Source organism: Pelobates fuscus, chromosome 3 (genome assembly GCF_036172605.1).
Source record: "Pelobates fuscus isolate aPelFus1 chromosome 3, aPelFus1.pri, whole genome shotgun sequence".
NCBI lineage: Eukaryota > Metazoa > Chordata > Amphibia > Anura > Pelobatidae > Pelobates > Pelobates fuscus.
Genome location: NC_086319.1, coordinates 387,665,662 through 387,688,336, shown reverse-complemented (window position 1 = coordinate 387,688,336; position 22,675 = coordinate 387,665,662). Strand labels below are relative to the sequence as shown.

Here is a 22,675-nt window from a genome sequence, read left to right as displayed (position 1 = left end):
TATAGGTATAAAATTATTTGAATTTTGGCACCAAAATGGCGTCATTAACTGATATCCGATCAGAAAACATCATGATATATTTATTGGCATGATATATTTATAAAAAAAGGGCTTTAAAATAAAAGTGCATAGTATAGGAACTTAAACATGAAACTAAAACTAAAAAAATTATGCTAAAACAAGTGTTTAGTAAATTGTAGTAGTCAATAATGGGCCGGTCACGTGAAGCGCGAGATTGCTGCGTCATCTGTGACCGCCTGAATGCATTATGGGGATTGTAGTATACATAAAACAGCCACGCTTGTGTGGACGTTCATGCCCTTTTGTATTTGTCTGTGTATATTGTATGTCCTCTACTAATTGTACAGCGGTGCAGAATTTGTTGGCGCTTTATAAAAACCAGTTATAAATAAAAAAAAAAAAAATCAGAGGCGATATATAGCCGTGTTCGTTTGGACGTTCGTGAGAAAGTTGGCTAAAACCAATAGTGAACGGCAATGTTCGGGAGAAAAATAGAAATGAAGGGAGTGATATGAAGTGATTGGCTGCGTGTACATAATGCGCCAGCCATCTTGGTGAGTGAAAAGTCTATAGGTAGAGTGAGGCAGACATATTGGGAGGGGAAAATATAACAAATGGGAAAAATAGAAACTATTGAAAGAATAAGTAAAAGAATGATAGGAAAAATTATGTTAAAAAATGAGAAGCATAGGAGTCTAAATAAAAATATACATAGTACGCAGGCACAGAAAATAAATACATTGAAACAAAGCAAATATACAAGGGATCAAATGAAATTAAATAATTGTAATAATACATTAAGACCATTAGGGGCTAATCTCTTAAGGTTGTACAACCACTCCATCTCAGACCTGCCCAAAATATTTTTAATATTACCCCCTCTCCAAGAGGTTAAGCCATCACCTTACCTGCATATACTGCTACCTTTACATATACTTTTTGGACTACAACATTGTTTTATATTTCTTGTATAAGCCTCTGTTTATCCTTGAATAATATACACTTTTATAATCTGTTAACAAGCTGCCAACCCCGTAGCGTTTGGGCAAACTAGTTAGATGCATTCGTGTGCACTTTTTGCAGGGGAGTTGATTACATTGTTTTTGTACCAGTGATGTAAGACCAGTTTGACTTCTCAACGGTCTTCAATACTTTATTCATGAGATTGAAAGTTTGTACCTTTATAGTATTATTTCTCATTAAAGTGTACTTTGCTGCAAGGTATGCTCATGTTGTCACTCTGTAATTGTTATTATAATAACATAAAACTGTAATTCTTCTGACAGGTGGTAAATGGGAAAAGCAGAGTCACACTAGACCGTAATGTTATTATGAGTCGATTCCGTGATCTGAACATGCTTCTGGGAAATTCATTCTATGTCAAAGTCACGGTCTTAACCAATCAAGGTATGGGTATGATGAATAGCATTTGGCTAGTGAATTGGGAGAGTTGGCAAATAGGTCTAAAATTACATCACTTTCCCCTCAAACATTTGTTGCTTAAAGACCTCCTTAGAATTCCACTTTTGGCCACAGTTGACCACATAGACAATAGATAATCAGGTTCTTGGGCAACATTCCTACCCTGATTGCGACTTTCTTGAAATCCCTCTATGGTTTTTCTAAAAGTCACATTTATTTACAGTTGCAGGTAATTAGATCCACTCTATTAATTATTGTATATTAATTCCAAACTATTCCAGACTATCCTTGATGATACAGACAAGGCGATGGTGCAACATAATATTACTTTCCTTAGCAGTTTCAGTTAGTGGACAATGGCCTTTTAACAGCTGCCACAATAAACGCCCTAATTCATGCAAGGCAGCAGAATGCACATTTACCAATTAGCTCTTTTACCCTCTTTACGAAATACACTGGAGATTATGAAATTTTTCAAACAGTAAATAGATATGGTAGCAGGGACAGTGTAACAATCAGTGAGGCTTTTTATTTATACATTTAGCTTTCGGAACACCTGCATTCTTCAACTTATACTCCGGATTGTAGAGTTTAGCAGTTGACCTTAGCCGATTTTATCTTTGCAGGAAGTGACCTGGTGGAAACTGAGAAGTCTGGAATCCCTATTGTGAAATCAGCTTTTAAATTTATTTTTTCCAAGACTTCTAAATACTTCAAGCCTGGTTTGCCTTACATATTATTGGTAAATATCTCATTGTGTATGCTAACTTAGTATACTGACACTAAAGATCTTAGACATTATATATTTAAATAAATCATTTCACACATTTTATAGTAACAGTGAGGACCTTATATTCTGCACCCTACCGTAAAATCATGGTATAGTTACATGCTGTGAACAGTGGTCAGTATTCCGATAGTAGATATGTCACAATGTATTTAATGAGGTTTCTATTCTAGGTATATTAAGTGGTATTATATGAGATATAGCCTATTATATATTGTGTGTGAAGCATTCTCTGATTATCATTAAAATGTATGTTTGCAGATGACTTTGCAGAATCCTGATGGATCACCAGCATCAGGTATCAACGTTTGTGTAGTGGATGGACAACAATGTTCAAAAACCTTCACAGATGGGACAGCTCAGTTTGTTCTAAACAATATTCAGAATGTGGCAGAAAAGGAGCTCAAGGTAAGTGAAACCATCCATGTAAGTACAGCATAGCACAGAATGGAAGAGAAAACAGAAAAAAAAGACCCAAAGGCTCTGATGAATGCGAGTGATAAATATTATTAAAAAAACTGTTAGAATGTCTTAATTCCATTCTGCTAGAAGAACATTTTAAATAATATATCTACTAAAATTCCCCTTAGACATTAATTGTAACTTCTGTAAATATGTAATTTGAAATTTTTTTTTTTCCTAGCAGAATGGAATAATTTCTGATTCATTAGAATTTTTTCTAGCAGAATGGAATCATTTCTGATGCTTATTCAAACAAATTAAATCGATACCATAGTTTTTACCAGAATACATTTAGCACTTTTGATGAAATGTCACTGTTTAAGAAATTAAAATATTTATGAACATTGTTGAAACAAAAATCACATTCATCAATATTTTATGACAGGTATAAAACTGTGGTCAGTTGTCTGTGTTTTTGAATGGATTATACATTCCCCCTTAAACATCTAAGACACTAAGATCAAGTGATGCTTCTGATAGTATGGGTCTGAAAAAAGATGTAAAAAAACCAACCTTTTCACTAGCTTCCAGAGTGTGTACTAAGTTCAGGTAAACATGATGTATATGATTATAGGTCCTGACTAAAGAAGAACATATTCCAGAGCATCGTCAGGCAACAGGCTCCTTCACCATTCAGGCGTACAAACCACAAAGTGCGTCGGCGAATTATCTTCACATCAATGTTGCGGGATCTCAGGCCAAAGCAGGAAACACTCTGCTCATCAACTTCTACTTTAAGAACCCAAATAATGACATCCAGAATGGCATCCAGCATGTTACTTATCTGGTAAGTAAAACACCTTCAGAGACAAAGGTTGTTCCAGAATACCATGATCTGGTGCCACTGTAGAGCAAACCTGCTTAAAGGTCTGAAGAAATGTGTCTTACACATTTTAGGACAAATTAAATGGCAAAGGTTGGATATAGTGATAATGGTATCTAATTTAAAGCTATATTTATCTGGGCCTTTTTCACTTTACCAATATCCTAAATGGAAACACTAATTGTAAAAAGTAACCAATGACCATAATGACACAACTGAAATACATAATATTGAGCATCACAGGATAGAGTGATCATAAACACAGGGCTCCTAAAATTACTATTGGAGTTTCATGGGATTCAGGTTTAAGGTACCATGCTAAATCCACGATTAGATAACTATAATGGAGTATTAATTGTTGCTTATGGAAAATATGGATAAAACCACATGGACTTTCGTGATAAAGTGATCTTATGCAGTTAAACGTAGTTTAAATTGACTATATTATCTTGGATGGTTGTCTGGAACTGGGTTTGGAATCTCTGAGGAATGTTGGAAATAGGAAAGCGCAGCAGAATATGTGTGTATTAATGGTCCTTAGTGTGGTTGGTACATAGTATCTCAAATGAGGTGAAGAATAAAAACTAAATCCTAACTTAAACAACAAAGTACATTCTTGATATATATCCATTGATGACATATTGGCTGCTGATGTTTACTAGCTTTCCACCACTGTCCTATACATGCCCATACATACATACCCATCTTAACCCACTAAAGCGTTGGTTCCTAATGTTCACAGACAGGGTAACTATAGGATAATGCCACAGATCAGAATGACTTCTAGAGAAATATGAGATCCATAGTGACTTGACTAGCTATACATCATTTTTTATCTGTTTCTAGAATTCAGACTATGGGTAGACAACCATCTGCAACGATGTTGTGGATAAAATCTCCCCTGATGCTTTGCCTGAATAATGGTTGTAAGAGCATCATGGGAGATGTAGCTCACAAGATATGGAGTGCCAAAGGTTGCCTTCCAAGGGTCTAAACTTACCCGCTATGGAAGGACTCCAGGACTATATATTCTTTCAGGCTGTAAGAACTAATTAATACTAACACTGAACCAGATATTGATAACATATATCACCTAGTGACTATAATATAATACTGCTAAGGGCAACACTTAATAAATTCATATAATGAGGGTCAACTTACAGACAGATTCACACTGTTACACATTGTCCATAACGACCAACGTAAATATTCAGTTTAACACAATTTCAACACTACTGCTTAAAGTTCCTTTGCACTGTGATTGTAGCTCAGAATGTTTTTTTAGTGTCCTTGGCTGCCCACTTATATGCCACTGGTGGGGATTTCAACTGCACTTACCAAACGTATATCACAGAAATTGTGATCATATCAATGGATTTAACACAGACTAAAAAATAGCATCATATTGTACTTTTCATACAGCCATCATTATTCAGCATGATTTATCTGCTAACTGACAACTACCACTGGTTAAGTGCCATATAAATGCCTTTTGCTGTCTGTAACACTTGTCCACAAACTTGACCTTGACTTCTCTCCATCAGATTTTGAGCCGGGGGAGGATCGTGGAAGTTGCCCGACAAGAACGCAATGCAGGTCAAGCCTCCGTTGCAAAGACTCTGGTTGTCAAAGAAAATTTCCTCCCTTCCTTCCGTATTGTGGCATATTATGTTGTTAGCTCATCTAATGAGATTGTGGCTGACTCTGTGTGGGTGGATGTAACAAATTCCTGCATAGGGAAAGTAAGTAATTTATTATAATAATTATTATTATTAGACATATCCATGAAGAGAAAATGTGGTTAGGCCAAATCGATTTGTCCAAAAAAAATAAATAAAAAAATTAGTTCAGGTGGTCCAAAATTAATAAATTCATAGGGTGTTTCAGTTTGGACATATGTAATCCAGGCAAATTATTCACTTTTTGGAGTACTCTAAAGGGAACAAAATGGGCCAATCAGCATATAAAATATGAATGTTATGTACATCTCTTGCATTACCCTTATATGTAAATTTTCATGATATCTGTTTCACAGACTAACTAAAAAAAAAAAAAAAATAACAATAGAGGAAGAAAGAGGAGAACCAGTAAATAAATCTCTATTAGTATATTAAATATGTATTAATTATAAAATATATAAATACTATTTTTCTGCTCCCCCTAACTATCAACCATTTTTACCATCAAACATCTCTTTTTGTTTTTGAAAAAAAATGTTAGTCTTTTGTCTGTTTTTTATTTGTTTCATGATTTGTCCACTAACCAATTCTAAGTTGATGGAATTTGGACGACCTGCCAAACATGCAAAATTCTGACAAATTGCAATTAGTTTTAAACCAAATGCATAAGTTTAATTATTATTATTATCTTTTTGAATACAGCAAGTTGAATATTCCTGTGCATCCTTATAGATTCATGGTATCATTTATTTTTAGCTTTAGTTCTCTGAAATGAGTATCAGGTAGGCATGTGCATGGGGAAAAATTTCGGTTCGGTTCAGCATTCTGAAATTCGGGACTTCGGCAATTCGGGGGTTCGGCAATAGGGCCACAGGCATGTCTATTAAACAATGAGCAGCCTGTGGCCCTATTGCCCCCCCCCCCCTGCCCCCACCCCTGAGTGGCGGGTGGGGGCCCTAAAGTGAAATAATGGGGGGGATCTAATGTCCTCCCCTCTGGCCCCCCACCCCTGAGTGGTGGGTGGGGGCCTTAAATTATTAAAAGGGGGGGAACCTAATGTCCTCCCCCCTGGCCCCCACCCCTGAGCGGTGGGTGGGGGCCTTAAATACCAATTGGGGTGGACCTAATGTCCTCCCCCCTGGCCCCCACCCCTGGGCATTGGGTGGGGGCCCTAAATACTAGTAAGGGGGGGACCTAATGTCCTCCCCCCTGGCCTCCACCCCTGAGCGGCGGGTGGGGTCCCTAAATAAAAATTTACCCCCCCCCCCCCCCAGGTGACTAGGGTTTTTTTTTTTTTTAAGTGAGCAGCCACAGTCTGATCACTGTTTACGAAACATGCCCCTACTCGCGGTAATCTTTACTTAGTATTAGTAAATTTGGCTGAAAGACCAATTCAGGTCTTTCAGCCTTTTAGTAGATAGCTCCATGATACCGTGGGAATTAGGGAGTTATCTACTTATTCATTTCTGTCATTACATTGACTGGCTAAGTAACTTACATTTTATATGAATGTATGCTTACAGCTGAATCCTGGCTATGTTTGTATACTTTTTATTTAACATTGTATACAGTGTAACATTCTTCATTCTTCCACTGGGTAAGTATATTAGTTCTTAGGCAATACTGTGCTTCGGAACTTCGGCACTTCAGCACTTCGGCACTTTGACACTTAAGAATTCGGTAATTTCGGAACTTTGGGACTTCGGCAATTCGGCAATTCATCTATTCGGACATTTGGAAGTACCTGAATGTCTGAATTGCCCGAAATTCGGACGAATTCACATTCGGACCAAAACAAATTGCACATGTCTAGTATCAGGTTTTTTTTTTTATTCTGCTGGGATCTTGTTACTTGTTCATACTGATTCACCCAGTATTATTTATACTAATGATCAGTAGACTTAACTTGTCTTCTGTCCCATGCATGTTCTTAATAAATGTGGAAAGTGTCAGCGACATACGTGATTGCTTTAGATTATAACCCTGAGGAAGATCCTCTTTGACTTTAGTGTCAAGGATAAATGGTTATTTTGATTAAATCCACCAATGTGGCAGGAAAGAATCAAACAACCAATAAAGTCTGACCCAAAACATTCACTTTGTCATTTCACTTGTTACTATTATTATTATTATTATTATTATTATTATTATAATGACTTCCTGTTTTTTATCAAGGACAACAAACAGGATGCTTCACAGGGTGGTCGTAGTTATAAAAAAAAATGTGACTAGTTTATTTTCTTCTTTAAGCTGATGGCCATAAAGTGGCCTTCAGCTGTCTTCATCTGGATCTGGCTTGATAAAGATTCCTGTGAGTCAAAACATTGCTTTTTGCTCCAATAAAATCTGCATTGCCTAAACCCTTCTGTATTTTTTGCACAAAATTTGTTTTTTTGCCACCTCTTGACCATTTTTTTTAAATCTGCAAACAAACATATACAAACCAAAATAGCAAGAAAGAGTTTAAAAAAGTATGTTTATAAACTTACTATAAACTTGGTCAGATTGCATTTCTGGGCACGCTTCTCAGCCAGGGGAGTTTCCCCAGCTTATCCAGATCCTTTTACCCATCACAGTTTCCGACCTATCCACTAATAACAAAAAATAGGGCAACATTGTGCAGCAGCAGGAGAGAGAAACCAGATACTGGAGCCTGCTCTGTATTCCTAGGGATAGGACACGGATTGCTTATATCAGTGTCCCCCCTGGAGTGGGGGTGATAAGGATAAGGATAAGAAAGTAGTAGTTAAATATGAAAATAATAATTTACCTTTTTTCATCTGTATAGTGAGGCAACTTTCACATTCAAGGGTAAAGCTTTTGAATTAGACATTTGTCTCAAAACGTTCTTTTAACTTTTGTTTAATACATCTAGAACCTTTTAAGTGTCGCAGATCTTTACAAAGTCTCATGCCACATATGTGTTTAGTATACACCAACAGACAGAGTGACAGACATAATGCCTGCTGGATGAAAATATTTTGCTTCTTTGTTAGACACTTCATTGCCTGCTTGATTCAAATGATTTGGATGTATTGAATAGCCTTTCCACATAGATTAGATGTTGCTCATATCAAACATCAGCTGCATGCACACACTTTACATTAAAATACTACTATAAGAGTAACTTCAGGTGTCAAAGAGTTAAACAAAGACTATGCTTTGTGCGTTTGGATCTTATATACAATGCTGTACTTTATCTAATTTTAAAGATAAATCTTTTTTATAACCCCAATAGGTTGAAATTTCCCAGGAAACCAATAATTTATACAATAAGCCAGAACCAGGAACTCCTATTTCTCTGAAAATTACAGGAGACCCAGGAGCAAATATAGGCTTGGTAGCTGTGGACAGGGCTGTGTATGTCCTGAACAGCAAAAATAGGCTGTCCCAATCCAAGGTGAGGAACAAAGCAGTAATTATCAAGGCATAGCAAGTCAACGAATAAGGCAATTACTGTTGGGTAATTTTCTTCTGTAGGTATGGAAGCAGGTGGACCTGAGTGATCTTGGCTGTAGTCCTGGAGGGGGAAGTGATAATATTGGGGTCTTTACAGATGCTGGACTTTCCATAGATACCACTAAAGGTCTCAAAACATCTGTACGTTCCGGTAGGTAAGATGTGTGTTGTGGGGTGACGATATTTGGTTGATAGAAACCTGTTAGGGGAAGGGGAAATGTGTAATGGGACCTGGTAAGACTAAGAAATAGAGGCAACATGAGGTTAGAATAAAATAAAAGAAGGAATGTAATAATAATAATATTTTGGAAAGTATACAAGGAACAATCATTATGACGGTGTGGTATACTGATGTGCATAACAAACTTTATGTCTACAAATAATGTATTTCATAATAAAAATTTCTCTGCAGAGTTACGATGCGTTGAAGCTCAGAGATCACGACGTTCTGCGACAGTTTCTGGACTTAAAGCCAAGTTAGGTATTTCTGTGGGTATGGGAAGGGTCTGAATGCAATATTGTGTCAGATAATAGTAGTTTTGGGGAGGGAATGAGGGACGGTTTGCCTGTTGCCTATTACTATGTGTTAAACATTGTTCTTCTCTCCAGTCTTTATGTATATTATTTAGTAAATGGCCCAATGTTGGGCTCTAGTACTTTAAAGGCACACTATAGGCACCAAAACCACTGCATCTCAATAAATTGGCCTGACTGCTATGTCCTCCCATTTTAGCCTTGAAGATGAAAACATTGCCATTCTGTACGAAAAGCAATGTATTCATTGTCGGGTTAAGCTGCCTCTAGTAGCTGTTATAGTGACAGCCACTAGAGGCGCTTCTGTCAAAACAGTGTGGTAAAACACCAGTATTTCAATAACACAGTCTCAGAGAGACCATGTGATTGGGTCTTTGCAACATTTCAAAAGCATTGGATTGACTGAGATCACGATCGGATGATCTCAGCCAAAGGGGTGGAACTTCTCCAAGGAGACTAGCACTGTAAGAAAGTAAAGGTAAGTAAACTCACTTTTCTAACCCTGGCAACGGGGGCCTACTCACTCAAATGTTGACTAGGACGCTAAAGAATTAGGAGTACATATTTGTGATTTAGTCACACTATTTACACTGTAAACTGGATCAGTGTTTATTGGTTTGGATACTAACTCCACTGGTACTTTATTGACAGTGTTTATATAGTAGACTGCCCTAGTGATCATGGTATTGGGGGATTTCTGCTCTTGTACTTTGGTATCCTAAGATAAAGCAACTCTTATTAAAACTCCTAAAAGACTAAAGCTAAGTGATCACAATAACAAATGTGTGTATTGTGTGAATGTCCACTACCAAAAGACCTCATATTAATAAAAAGCTAATAAAGTGCAAAGAAAATAGGAATTCCTATCTGTACACTAGAGGGTGCCAGTACATATATAATTAGAATACAATTACCGGTCTTGCAGCTTAATACATAAAACTCACATAAAAAAAATATATAAAGGATATAATAAAATCATAAGTAATATATTTATTACACAAAGAAACACTTAAAAACAATAGAAACACTCACAAATCTGAAAAGAGATGTGCAAATACTCTGTTGCCCACATTTGGCACTAAAATTTGGATATTTAAGAAGGCAGGAGTTGATGAAGCATTCAGCAGCTCTTGAGAAAGTCCTGACAACCACGGGAACGAAACGTGTCTAGCACCAAAGGATTACCCAGAGGAAGATACACGAGTCCTTAGGAGTAGCGACCCATTGGTTCCCAGTATCCAGCTGGTTCATCCTGTGAGATTTGGGACTCTAGACCAAGTGCGTGCAACAGCGTATCTCTTTTCAGATTTGTGTTAATATCTTTCCAAGTGTTTCTATGTTTAATAAGTGTTTCTTTGTGTAATAAATACATCACCCTATAACTTTACTCTCTCCTTTACAAAATGTCATGTGAGTTTTATGTATTAATGCTGCAAGACCGGTAATGCTAATTATATACGGTATGTACTACACTGGTGTCTGATCCCCTCTAGTGTACATATAGGTATTCCTATCTTTTGGCACTTTATTTGGTTTGACTTATTAAAACTGCTATGTTTACATTGCAGGGTTAATCCAGCCTCTAGTGGCTGCATTAAACACACAGAAACGCTTTCCTATGGGCGTTTGTAATGCGCATTCAGCTCCACTCGAGAGCTGATGTCGGAGGGGGAGGAGAGGTCACCAGAGCCGAGGGAGCCCGGCACTGGATAAAGGTAAGTGGCTGAAGGGGTTTTAACCCCTTCAGCCCAGTGGGAGGGGGTCCCTGAGGGTGGGGGGACCCTAAGGATTATGTAGTGTCAGGAAAACGGGTTTGTTTTCCGAACACTATAGTGGACCTTTTGTAGTATATGGTGACCCTTTATCAGGAACTCTCTGGTTATTCTTTTTCGTTACGCCACTGCCCATTGCAGAGACATAGTCTATGTGGTGTAATAGATTATAAATATGCAGTTCGAATCAACTGGAATGGTCTCCCAATGACTGTGTCTGAAGTTGTTGATGGTTTAATACTCATGCATGGGGATTTACAAATGTTGCATAATCTGAAAAGTGGTGCAAAGTAGAGTGAACACCTATGGAATGTACCTAATGAATTATCTTTGGTTTCTATAGTGATTGTCCAACGTTTAGAACTTCACATCCCACTCTTTTCACAAATTTGCCACATTGCCTTTATTGTATTAATCCCCAGTGAAAGAATATGTTGATGACCGTCTGCGTCAGTGCTGCGTGGATGGGATGGAGGAGAATCCCATGAAATATACCTGTCAGAGACGTGCGCAGTATGTGTTGGAGAGTGAAGATTGCATTGCTGAATTCATAAAGTGCTGCAAGCAAATCTATGAGCCAGAAGTACCCAAGAGAGGCACACGGCCAAGATATTCAAAAAAAGGGTCTGGTAAGAAACAAAGTGCAAAACAGAAAATCAGTCACTGTAAGAGGGGTAAAGAATGAATCAGGAGCTTATTTGGTGAACCTCACAACACCACTAGAATAAAGCAAAAAAAAACACTTGTACAAAGTATAAGAAACACAAGCTCCACAACATTTATAAATGAACGAATAGATACCACCTGGTTATATATATGCAAGAATCTTATCACAGATCTAGAAAAACAAAAAACTATATATAGTGCAATACAGTAAATATAGGGGAGAAGGGAGGAGGGGAGGAGGGGAAGTGAGAGCACTCACGAAACGTAGGAATGCAGGCTTGTCTCCCTAGAAAGGGGTAAGAATCCATCTGACTATGCTTCAATTTGCAGGTGCAGGTCATGAAGAGAAAAAAGCCAATAGCGTAATATAGTAAAATGCTTTTAATGATTAAAAATATACTTACAAGAAGGCAGTTTGTTCAGGCATACCTCCACCCGAGGTGGATCTCAGAATCAGCGAGCTGGTATGCTAACTGGCATCTTGTAACTCAGGTTAGCAAATTAGTGGTTATTTTCCTGGTGTCTATGCAACCTTTGCAAAATATTCGGAAACAAAATAACTAACTAATGTCAGAATAATGCAGGTCCGCAACATGCAAAACAGTAAATAGAAAAATACATATTACCGAACCTTAGAGTGGCCTGGCTTAACATTATATAGAAAAAGAATGGTCAAATAAAAAGTCAAGGGAGTACAGAATAGTGTCCTGAGCTTATATAGGCCTGGCATCTGATGTCATATCAGAATGTCATAGGTGATCAACACCGAAATGACGGCCTACTTGCATAATTTTGGCTTTAAAAGCAAGTATGGTAATAGCATTCCACATAATTTGTCATGCTGGAATGTCACACAGCATTCTTTTTGAGTAGAGACGTGGGCGCTTCACGTCAACCGTGACACTGGTGTGATGTCCAGAGTCAGTGCAAGAACCAGAGTTTGCTGCAACAAAATGGACGCTAAAATGTCACACAGCACCAGAATAAGTGACCAGACACTGGTTAGAGGTAGGTACCTTGACACTGGTGTAAGAGCTTAAAATGTAGCTGTGAACAGCAACATTTTGTAGTTTCTTTTTGCTCTTCTATATTATCTTCTATATTATCTGTATTTATATTATTTGTAGTTTAACCCCTTAAGGACCAAACTTCGGGAATAAAAGGGAATCATGACATGTCACACATGTCATGTGTCCTTAAGGGGTTAAATTAAGTTTGTGATATTTATGCAATAGCTTTCTCTGATTTACATCTTTGGTGATTTAGTAGTGTCTCCATTATGTTCACTTAGCACAGGGTTTCTCAACCCAGTCCTCAATGACCCCCTATCAGTCCAGGATTTAGGGATTACCTGGGTGTGTTTAGAACAAGAAAAGAAAAAAACACCTTGGACTCTAAGGTCCTTGAGGACTGGGTTGAAAACCCCTGACTTAGCATCTCCCTCACAGTATCCTTATATTTCTCAATATGTCCCCCAAATGCTGTGCTCCACTACAACCTGACTTTCCATGCTCTTTATATCCAAATCTTAGCCTTTCATCATGCAAGTGTTACGAACACTGGAGCAGTTGAGAAGCAAGAAGATAATGACGAATACATTGAAATGAAGAATATCATATCCCGAAGCACCTTTTCTGAGAGCTGGCTGTGGAAGGTAGAAACTCTTCCCTCAAAAGCCAATCGCGATGGGTAAGTTTAGAAGTCCATGTATGGTTAGATTCCAGTACTCTCTGTACAGGGGGATGGTTTTGGCAGTATCCTATGATGGATTTGGGTGACTAGGCATCTCCTGGCCACCTTTGGCACTTTAGGGGTTAACTTACTTATGGGGTTAACCTCTTAACAACCAACAAACGTATCACCAACTGGCCCAACTGGTAAGATTGGCATCACACTTTAATTATCATTCACTCCACAGCGCATGTGGTAAAGAAAGGGGCAGTGGCCACATGTCAGGGTCCTACCCAGTAGTATTGGGAACTCCACATTTTATCTATTTACTTGCTAAGAGAAAGATAGAATGAGCTCTGGGTGTTACATGTTGTGGTCTGACAGAACCCAGAGTGTATTTCTTTATTCATTTTAATATTAAGTGCTACGGGTGAGAGCAATGCATCACTGCAGCATTGAAAGGAAGGCTGTATTGTGTAAGGTGCTTTGGCAATTACTTTGAATTTGTTAAATGATAAGTGCTAACAGGGTCCTGGTGACCAACAAGAGGTAGGCCCATGAACCATGTAGCATGGACTCACGGACTGTGGTAGAGGTTCAGTGAGCAGCTTCTTGTGAGACCAGCTAGAGAATAAAGAAGACCCTCTATCATGTTACGGTTGCCTCCAGGCTGACTGGAAGTTGGACTGTAGAAAGGATGCTCCTAGCGCTCACCAAAGGACCATCAGCACTGTGCACTAACAGCACTGCAGACTCCACGAACCACCACTGCTGGGCTGGTATCTTGCTGTCTGCTATCCACCCTGGACCTATGACCAGGCTCCAGGTTCCAGTGGGTGAACCTCTTCCTTCTGTAGAGCAAAGCAGAATCAGGAACAAGAGCTCTTACAAGAGCTCAGTAGCTAAGGGAGTATGAAGGGCATAGCAATCCCTGTAGTGATTATAGCTGTCCCCTACAAACATGAGTTAGCTGCAAGTTAGAGGGTCAAGTCATTCTGTTTAATTGGCACCAAAGGGCCTTCTTTTATGGAGGTCTTACACATACAGGACCGCCCACAGGGTTTTGCAGAACAACCAATAAACACGTAACATACAGTAAAAACACACCCATCAATAACACACAAATCCTCCCCTCTGCCTGTGATATAATTATGGTACACAATGGGTTAACATAATTATCATAGGCGGGAAAAATACACTTTTTATACATACGCTGTAACTTTAAAAATATACGTCCAATCTTCATACAAATACATATTCAGAATCAGCACACTTTAAATGTAAACATAACCAAAAATCATACAAATCCCTCCAGTATATAAAAAGTTAGACGGAAGTCCTTTATGCAGAAAAATGACTAAGTCCCATTCGAATGCACGGACGGGGCCGTTCGTGCATTTAGTTTAGTATAGCAGTGAGTTCAAACTGCCGAATGGGACTTAGTCTCTGCGGCTTCAAACTTAGTGTAGGAGAAGGTAAGGGTCAGCGGTGTTTGTCTAAATGTGTAGCCGATTTCAGTTCCATGAATTTGGCTACACATACTGCTGACCTCGTTCGAATGAACAAAGATGGCACGAACTGCGGCCACCCAGCGGTCTGCAATTTACCTACAGCAGGCTCCCAGCCTGGGAGGTAAATTGCCTTTACACTTCCACTCCTGGGTGGTCCGCCTGTGTGGTACTTGGTTCAGTAAGCCCCATTTACTGAACCAAGTGGAAAATAGCAATGAACAAAGGATTTTAACCAAGTCTGGGGACACTGGGGACACAGGCTTAAAGGGGCAGTGTCCCAAACAAGTCTGGGGACACCGACTTAAAGGGGCATTGTCCCAATTTTCCCTATGTCCCAGAAATGTGCTTAAAGGGCCAGCACCAGTCCCATAAAAGTCCATAAGCCCCAATATGCTCACAGACTGTTCTTAAAGGGCCATACACACCAGGGCCATAGTCATGAGGCTGGCAATAAGGCTTCTCCATAATACAGGGAAGCAGGGCAATTTGTCACTTAAAGAGACAGTTACAAAAGGCATTTTGTAACAGTCTGTGAGGCCACTTTTCAAAAGCATGTAAGCAGGTACTGGACTGGAGAGAAAGAGACACACAAAGGAGCTGATGGAGGATGTAAGAGACACACAAAGGGGCTGGGGGAAGTAAGAGACAAACAAAGAGACTGGGTGAGTAGGGGACACACAAAGGGGGGGGGAGTAAGAGACACTCAAGTGGGGTGTAAGATACACAAAAGGGGGATAAAATTAATTCCATCTTAGTAAAACACACAAATAGGCAAAATCAGGATATGAAAAACTAAAGGTGGGGTAAAAGACAAAATAGAGGATAAGAAACACCTAAAAAACACCTAAATTTCAATGTTTTCATAAGCCCTTTACCTTCTCTACCCCCCTTTCAATTAACGCTCTCCAGGGCGGTCATGGGTATGATGATACCAGCAGGTGATTTGGTAGAGCTGAGAGCCACAAGAACCTCTGCTTAAAACCTGTTCAGTTGTCCTGGAAGCTCAATAAATATCTCTCCTCTCAACAAAAAGATTTAAGGACATCAAAACAATTAAGTTTAATGAAACAGTTTTAGTGTTTTCGTTTATAGATCATGCCTATGCAGTCTCGCTGCTCTATTCTTTGTTATTTAGAAGTTAAATCACTATTCCATTTTTATCTCCTTCTCTGTAACCTTGAATCACACACAGGAGGCTCCTGCTGGGTCTTCAAGGCTATTAACAGAGCAGGAGATTAGAAATTCAAAATTAAACAGAATGCAATTAAGGAAGTTTAAACATTAGGTTTCTCTTTAAAGGAAGTTTTTAGGAAGGCTGAGTAAGTCACATGCAGGGAGGTGTGACTAGGGCTGTATGAACAAAGTGATGCAACTCCTAAATGACAGAGAATTTAGCAGCGAGATTGCAGGAACATGATCTATACACCAAAACTGCTTCAATAAGATAAAGTTGTTTTAAAGCCTATAGTGTCCCTTTAACACCTAGTCAGAATTGAGCAGGATTGGGGTACTGACTTTCAGAGTTGAGAGTAATGCTATTAAGGAATACAACTATTGTAAATTAAATGAAAGGGTCTTGAGTCATTAAAAATGTTCACATATGTTACAATGTATCTAACGTTATTTCTAGTAATAGATTCACTTTTAATTCCCATTTGAGAATAAGCACACAAAATAATAATAATAATAATAATAATAATAATCGTGTGTTGCTAAATAGTGAAAGTATGAAAGGATAGAAAAAGTAAGATAGTGAATTTAAACTTAACCTTCATCAGTATTATTAAAAAATGTATATAGTAGTTACAATAAAAAAAAAAACAGAAAAACTATTTTTTAACATTATCGTATTATAATACTAATAAAGATTAAGTTTTAATTCACTATCTTACTTTTTCTACCCTTTAGAACTTTCACTATTTAGGAATACACGATTATTATTATTATTATTACTATATATATTTTTGTTTTGTTTTGTGCTGATTAACATTTAACGATTTAGGGGGTTACCCCCTAAATCCCCTCCCTTCTCCCCTCCCTTCTTTTTTTTATGTGTTCCTTCTCATACTGGCTCACCTTTCTCAGTAATTGTTCATTCCCATTTGAGGCATTATCTGTACTTTGACTCCAATAATAGGAGTCCCGGAATTCTGAGTTTCTAAAATGCAAATGTTTTGTCCAGCCATGATGCCTGTCTCAGTTGGTCTACATTGTAACTGCATGCTCTGCATTGTTTTTTTACTCCAGCTACTTTTTTTTACATTTCCACGCAATTTAAACCAAATTCCTGTCCAAATCCATTGATGATCCGTGACTACACAACCACAAACAATAATTAGTTAATGTTGATGGAGGCGATTACAACCTTATTCTGTCTCATACGAAGTCTGACTCTGACTTTCTTTTCTTCAAACAGATATTCATCCAAGATTGTTAAAACCGCCCTTCCAGATTCCATTACCACTTGGGAATTTTTGGCAATTGGCATGTCCCCTACTACAGGTAAACCATGGGAGCATGTTTGCTGTTTATGCAGTATATTTTGTAACCCAAAATGTATCACACTAAGTGGGAAGGTTGTTAAAAAGTTAACAATTGTTAAAAAAAAATTCTCGGCATCAGTGGGGTACATAGCACTTGAGCCCAATCTGCCCACAGGTTTGCTTAAAGTAATTGTTCCGAAATTAGAAACAAGGCGTTTTTAAAGATTTTTTACATTTATTTTTTAACCTTTGTTTGATTGTACCTCTTTTAATCCTGAAAACTACTGTTTTAAAATCAGGCAATTCTGAATTACGTACAGTTGTGCTCAAAAGTTTGCATACCCTGGCAGAAATTGTGAAATGTTGTCATTGATTTTGAAAATATGACTGATCATGCAAAAAAAAAAATGTATTTTATTCCAGAATAGTGATCATACGAAGCCATTTATTATCACATAGTCGTTTGGCTCCTTTTTACATCATAATGATAACAGAAATCACCCAAATGGCCCTACACAAAAGTTTACATACCCTTGAATGTTTGGCATTGTTACAGACACACAAGGTGACACATGTTAAAATGGCAATTAAAGGTTAATTTCCAACACCTGTGGCTTTTTAAATTGCAATTAGTGTCTGTGTATAAATAGTCAATGAGTGTGCTAGCTCTCATGTGGATGCACTGAGCAGGCTAGATACTGAGCCATGAGAGCAGAAAAGAACTGTTTAAAGATCTGCGTAACAAGGTAATGGAAAGTTATAAAGATGGAAGAGGATATAAAAAGATATTGAAAGCTTTTGGTAATGCCAGTCAGAATTGTTCAATTACTTATTAAGAAGTGGAAAATTTGGGGATCTCTTGATACCAAACCAAGGTCAGGTAGACCAAGAAAGATTTCACCCACAACTGCCAGAAGAATTGTTCAGGATACAAAAAAAACTGACTTTGGAACAGAGGTAATTTCATTTTTTCTTTGTTGCCATGTTTTGTTTTGTATTTATGATTGTTCAATTCTGTTATAACGTACAGTTGAATATGAATCCCATAAAAAAAAAAATTTCCTGCTCACTCATGTTTTCTTTAAAAATTGTATATATATTACCAGTTCTCCAAGGGTATGCATACTTTTGAGCACAACTGTATCTCTATGTTGCTGTAGAAATCTGGGTTGTTATTGTGCTGTAGGACAATCAATTAAATGGACATGCATCACTTGACAATTATTTTTTAAAAACCAGCAAGCAAACACTTTTAAACAAATATACAAACCAAAATAAAACAAGAAAAAGTGTGTAATAAACATTATAAAATGTACAATATAAACTTGGTTAGTTTGCATTATTAGCCATACTTCTCAGTTAGAGTTAGAGGGAGGCTTCTAATATTGCGGATGGGCAGCGAGGGATCCAGCGCCCAGCGGTGATGCTGGATCCGGAATATGATGTCACTCCAGCTCACAGAATCACTAAGCGGCACATGAGGGAGCTGAGCAGGAAGATTGCAGCTCCCTCTCCGCCCCCATTAAAATCCTGCCCACCCACCGAGGAGCACAGGATCCTCCACAGCCGCCCATCCAGCCCAGCACCTACACTGGACCCCAGGAACTTCAGCTGACCTACACCCAAGTAAAGAATCCACTCCAGCTCTCCCAAAAGTAGGATGGCTAGGCTAGGTGGATTTTAACTAAAATCAAAGAGAATAAAAAAACAATTTGTGAGTGTGTCAGTATTTGTGTCTCAGTGAATGTGTGTGGTTCTGTCAGTGAGTATGTGTGTCTATCAGTGTGTTTCTGTGATTGAGGACATGTGTGTAGGTATGTCAGCGCATGTATATCTGAGAGTGTGTGCCTGTCACTGAGTGGGTGTGTCAGTTTATGTCAGTCAATGTGCATATTGGTCTTAAACAGGAAATGGTGGGGAAAATTTAGATTCGGTGGTGCCCGAGTTTTGTCATGCCTAGGGCAGCAGAAATCCAAAATACACCACTGCGAATACAGCTATATATATGTGTACCTGTGGCCCCCGGCTACCTGTTCGCTACAGAGGGGCCAGCACACTCTGACTCCACTTCCCAGCAGCTCCCCTGTCTCTAGCGCTTATGAGACCTGCGGCAGTCAGATAGTTGCCACATGTTGCCATAGCAAAGCTCCACACGGCACGCAGGCCACAAGCGTTATACACAGACGAGCTGCTTGGAAGTTGAGTCAAGAGTGTGCCACCAGACCACCAGGGAATGTGATCTTCCCCCTCCCTGGCCAGGTAAGAAGCAGAGGGGGGACTAAAACAAGTGTTAAAAAATAAAATGTTTCAAATGTTAAAAAATAAAATGTTTCAAATGTTAAAAAATAAAAATGAACCCCCCCCCTTATTTTACACACTCATTACATGCCTACACAAACACACACCACATTCACTATACACACACACTACACAAATACACACTCTGTATTTATTATATACACACAGGGGAGGGCTGGCAGCCTTAGGCCTGGGGGGCAAAACCAGTCAAGTGGCCCATTGCGCCACCAAATCAGTTCACCATCCATGCCCACCTTTTTCTGGTTTTATAACGGATATTGATGTTATGCTAATCAGTAGCTCTATGCCATACCCGCTCCTTCACGGCTCTGACTTTCAATGTTGTCAGAATCTCTGAGCCTGTGCTCTGACTCACTAACTGAGCGCCGGAACCACGAGGGAGAGGATATGATCTGACTGCACCTACTGCTGGTGCGCACCAGTGGACCACCAGCGAATCGTTTAAATTAAATATGCTGGTGTACCCAACTTGTGAGCTGTGTTGGCCGCCGGGTCCCTCTGTTGTCATGGCACCCTGCGTGACCGCACAGCTTGCCCACCCTAACGGCTGGCCCTGCTGACACACACTGACGTTACTACTTAGACATCCCTCAATATTAATACAGAGATGAGAGTAAACACCAATAAACTGTGGAAACAGGGCTGATCCCCCCAAATTTATAAAGGTTTGCTTAGAGGATTTATTCAAGATTAAATCATGCCTCCTCCTCTCTCCCCCATGCGCTGCTCTGTAGGCTGGGAGGAAGTGAAGAGTAATCACAGTCTCCCAGCACAACGCCACCTGTGGCTGCATGGGGAACAGCTGTTTAATGTAATGCTTGCAGGACGGCCAGCTGCCGCAGAACCTCTTTGTTTCCGTCTCTGCAAAGGGCTCCAGGCACTGCTTGTTGTGAGTGTGAGCCACTGTAAATTAGGGGCAGAGGGCACTTGCACTGCGGTCAAGACGGGTCTGGGAAGGAGGAGAGTGCAGTGCAATCAGTGCACTCCCCTCCTGTGGGTCACCAGTAGACTGGTGCACCTGCCCAGGATCAGAGCCGGTGCAATGATTTTTGCCGCCCTAGACAAAATATAAATTTGCCGCCCCCCCCCCCCCCATGTGACATCACAATGCCCCACCCATATGATCTGCCATATGAACTAACGCCAGTGCTGCACACAGTGTGTGTTTACATTAAAAAGCCTGCAGGGACCAGCTATAGACACCAGAACCACTTCATTAAGCTATAGTGTCCCTTTAATGTGAGGTAAATTATAGATTAGTGTCACTAATAATATACTAGATTGCCTACTTACAATTAGATGAGGATGATGATGGGCTGCAGTTTGGCTCCACTGGTCTGGTGTAGAACAGGACCTCTGGAGGCTGTTTGCAACTGTGGTCACAAAATTCAACGTTCTGGGAGAATTGGAAGCAGCTCCATTTTTGGGGGGCCTCTTACACAGCTCAAGGTCTGGGCCCCAGTGCCTGACGGTGAGTATGCCCATAAGGCCCACTCATAAGTCCACTTATATGTTCCACCCACCTATGAGCTCGCTCACAGGGAGTGGAGTGTGTAGGGGATGTGTTATGTGTTATCTAATATGTGTGCTTATGGTATGTAGTGTATAGGGATACCAGTTTGTGCAGGTGATGCAGTGTGTTTGTGTGTAGTGGAAGCAGTGTGTATTTGTGGATAAGGGATGTATTATGTGTTTCTGGTTGTGTGAGGGATGCATTGTGTGAATCTGTGTTTGTATGCATAAGGGATGCAAGGTGTGTGTGCATTGAGTGTAAGAGATGCATTGTGTTTCTGTGTGTATGTGAGAAAAACAGTGTGTGTGTTTGCATGTGTGTGTAAGGGTTTGCATTGTATGTTTCTGTGTATGTGTGCAAATGATGCATTGTCTTTGTGTGTAAGGGTTGCATTGTGTGTGTGTGTAATGGATGCATTGTGTGTTTCTCTGTGTGTAAGGGAAGCATTGTGTGTGTCTGTGTATGTATAGGGATGCATTGTGTGTTTCTGTGTATGTATAGGGATGCATTGTGTGTGTGTGCACGTAGTGTTAAAGAGCTCCCTGTCTTGCCCCCTGTCCTATAGAGCTGTCCCTTAGAGCTCTCCCCTGATGCCTTAGTGGTCTCTCCTCTCCCCCACCCTCCCCTAGCGGTCTCTTCTCACACTCACCCACCCTCCCTGTACTCTTCTCATCCCCCCTCCACCCTCCCTGTTCTTCTCACTCCTCCCTCTGTGTGTTCTCACCCCCCCTGTGTTCTTCTTACCCCCCTCCTCCCTGTGTTCTTCTTACTCCCCCCCTTGATCTTCTTACCCCCTTCTTCGTATTACTCCCCCTTCTTCTTCTTAACCCTCCTACTTCTTCTTACCCCCTCTTCTTCTTCTTGACCCTTCCTTCTTCTTCTTACCCCATTCTTCTTCTTCTTACCCCATTCTTCTTCTTCTTACCCCATTCTTCTTCTTAGCCCCCCTCCTTCTTCTTCTTACCCCATTCTTCTTCTTAGCCCCCTTCTTCTTCTTACCCCCCCGTTCTTCTTACCCCCCCTTCTTCTTCTTACTACCCCCTCTTCTTCTTACTCCCCCTTCTTCTTCTTACCCCCCTCTTCTTCTTACCCCCTTCTTCTAATTACTCCCCACTCTTGTTCTTACTCCCCCCTTCTTCTTCTTACCCCCTCTTATTATCCCCCTCCCCTCTTCTTACTCCCTCTCTTCCCTCTTCTTACTCCCCTCTTACTCCCCCCTCTTCTTACTCCCCCCCTCCCCTCTTATAACTCTCCCCCCTTCCCTCTTCTTACTCTCCCCCCCTCCCCTCTTCTTACTCTCCCCCCTCCCCTCTTCTTACTTCCCCCCCTCTTCTTACTCTCCCCCCTCCCCTCTTCTTACTCTCCCGCCCTCCCCTCCCCTTACCCTCTCCCCCCTCCCCTCTTCTTACTCTCCCCCTCCCCTCTTCTTACTCTCCCCCTCCCCTCCCCTCTTCTTACTCTCCCACCCTCCCCTCCCCTCCCCTCTTCTTACTCTCTCCCCCCTCCCCTCCCCTCTTCTTACTCCCCCCCTCCCCTCTTCTTACTCCCCCCCT

The 22,675-nt window shown here is 40.0% G+C and overlaps 1 protein-coding gene across 2 annotated transcripts in view; it reads left to right on the top strand.

The window, feature by feature from the left end:
• LOC134603560 (complement C3-like) overlaps positions 1-22,675 on the top strand; it is a 104,592-nt gene that overhangs the window by 40,872 nt on the left and 41,045 nt on the right. The window contains exons 9-20 of one of the 2 annotated variants that reach the window (XM_063449651.1): positions 1,308-1,428; positions 2,070-2,185; positions 2,492-2,638; positions 3,267-3,479; positions 5,060-5,257; positions 8,433-8,594; positions 8,675-8,804; positions 9,066-9,134; positions 11,382-11,588; positions 12,499-12,633; positions 13,158-13,314; positions 17,224-17,309. In XM_063449651.1, the coding sequence (XP_063305721.1) occupies positions 1,308-1,428; positions 2,070-2,185; positions 2,492-2,638; positions 3,267-3,479; positions 5,060-5,257; positions 8,433-8,594; positions 8,675-8,804; positions 9,066-9,134; positions 11,382-11,588; positions 12,499-12,633; positions 13,158-13,314; positions 17,224-17,309 (1,741 nt within the window). The remainder of the gene's footprint in view (positions 1-1,307; positions 1,429-2,069; positions 2,186-2,491; positions 2,639-3,266; positions 3,480-5,059; positions 5,258-8,432; positions 8,595-8,674; positions 8,805-9,065; positions 9,135-11,381; positions 11,589-12,498; positions 12,634-13,157; positions 13,315-17,223; positions 17,310-22,675) is intronic. The other variant, XM_063449652.1, reaches the window with a different exon arrangement.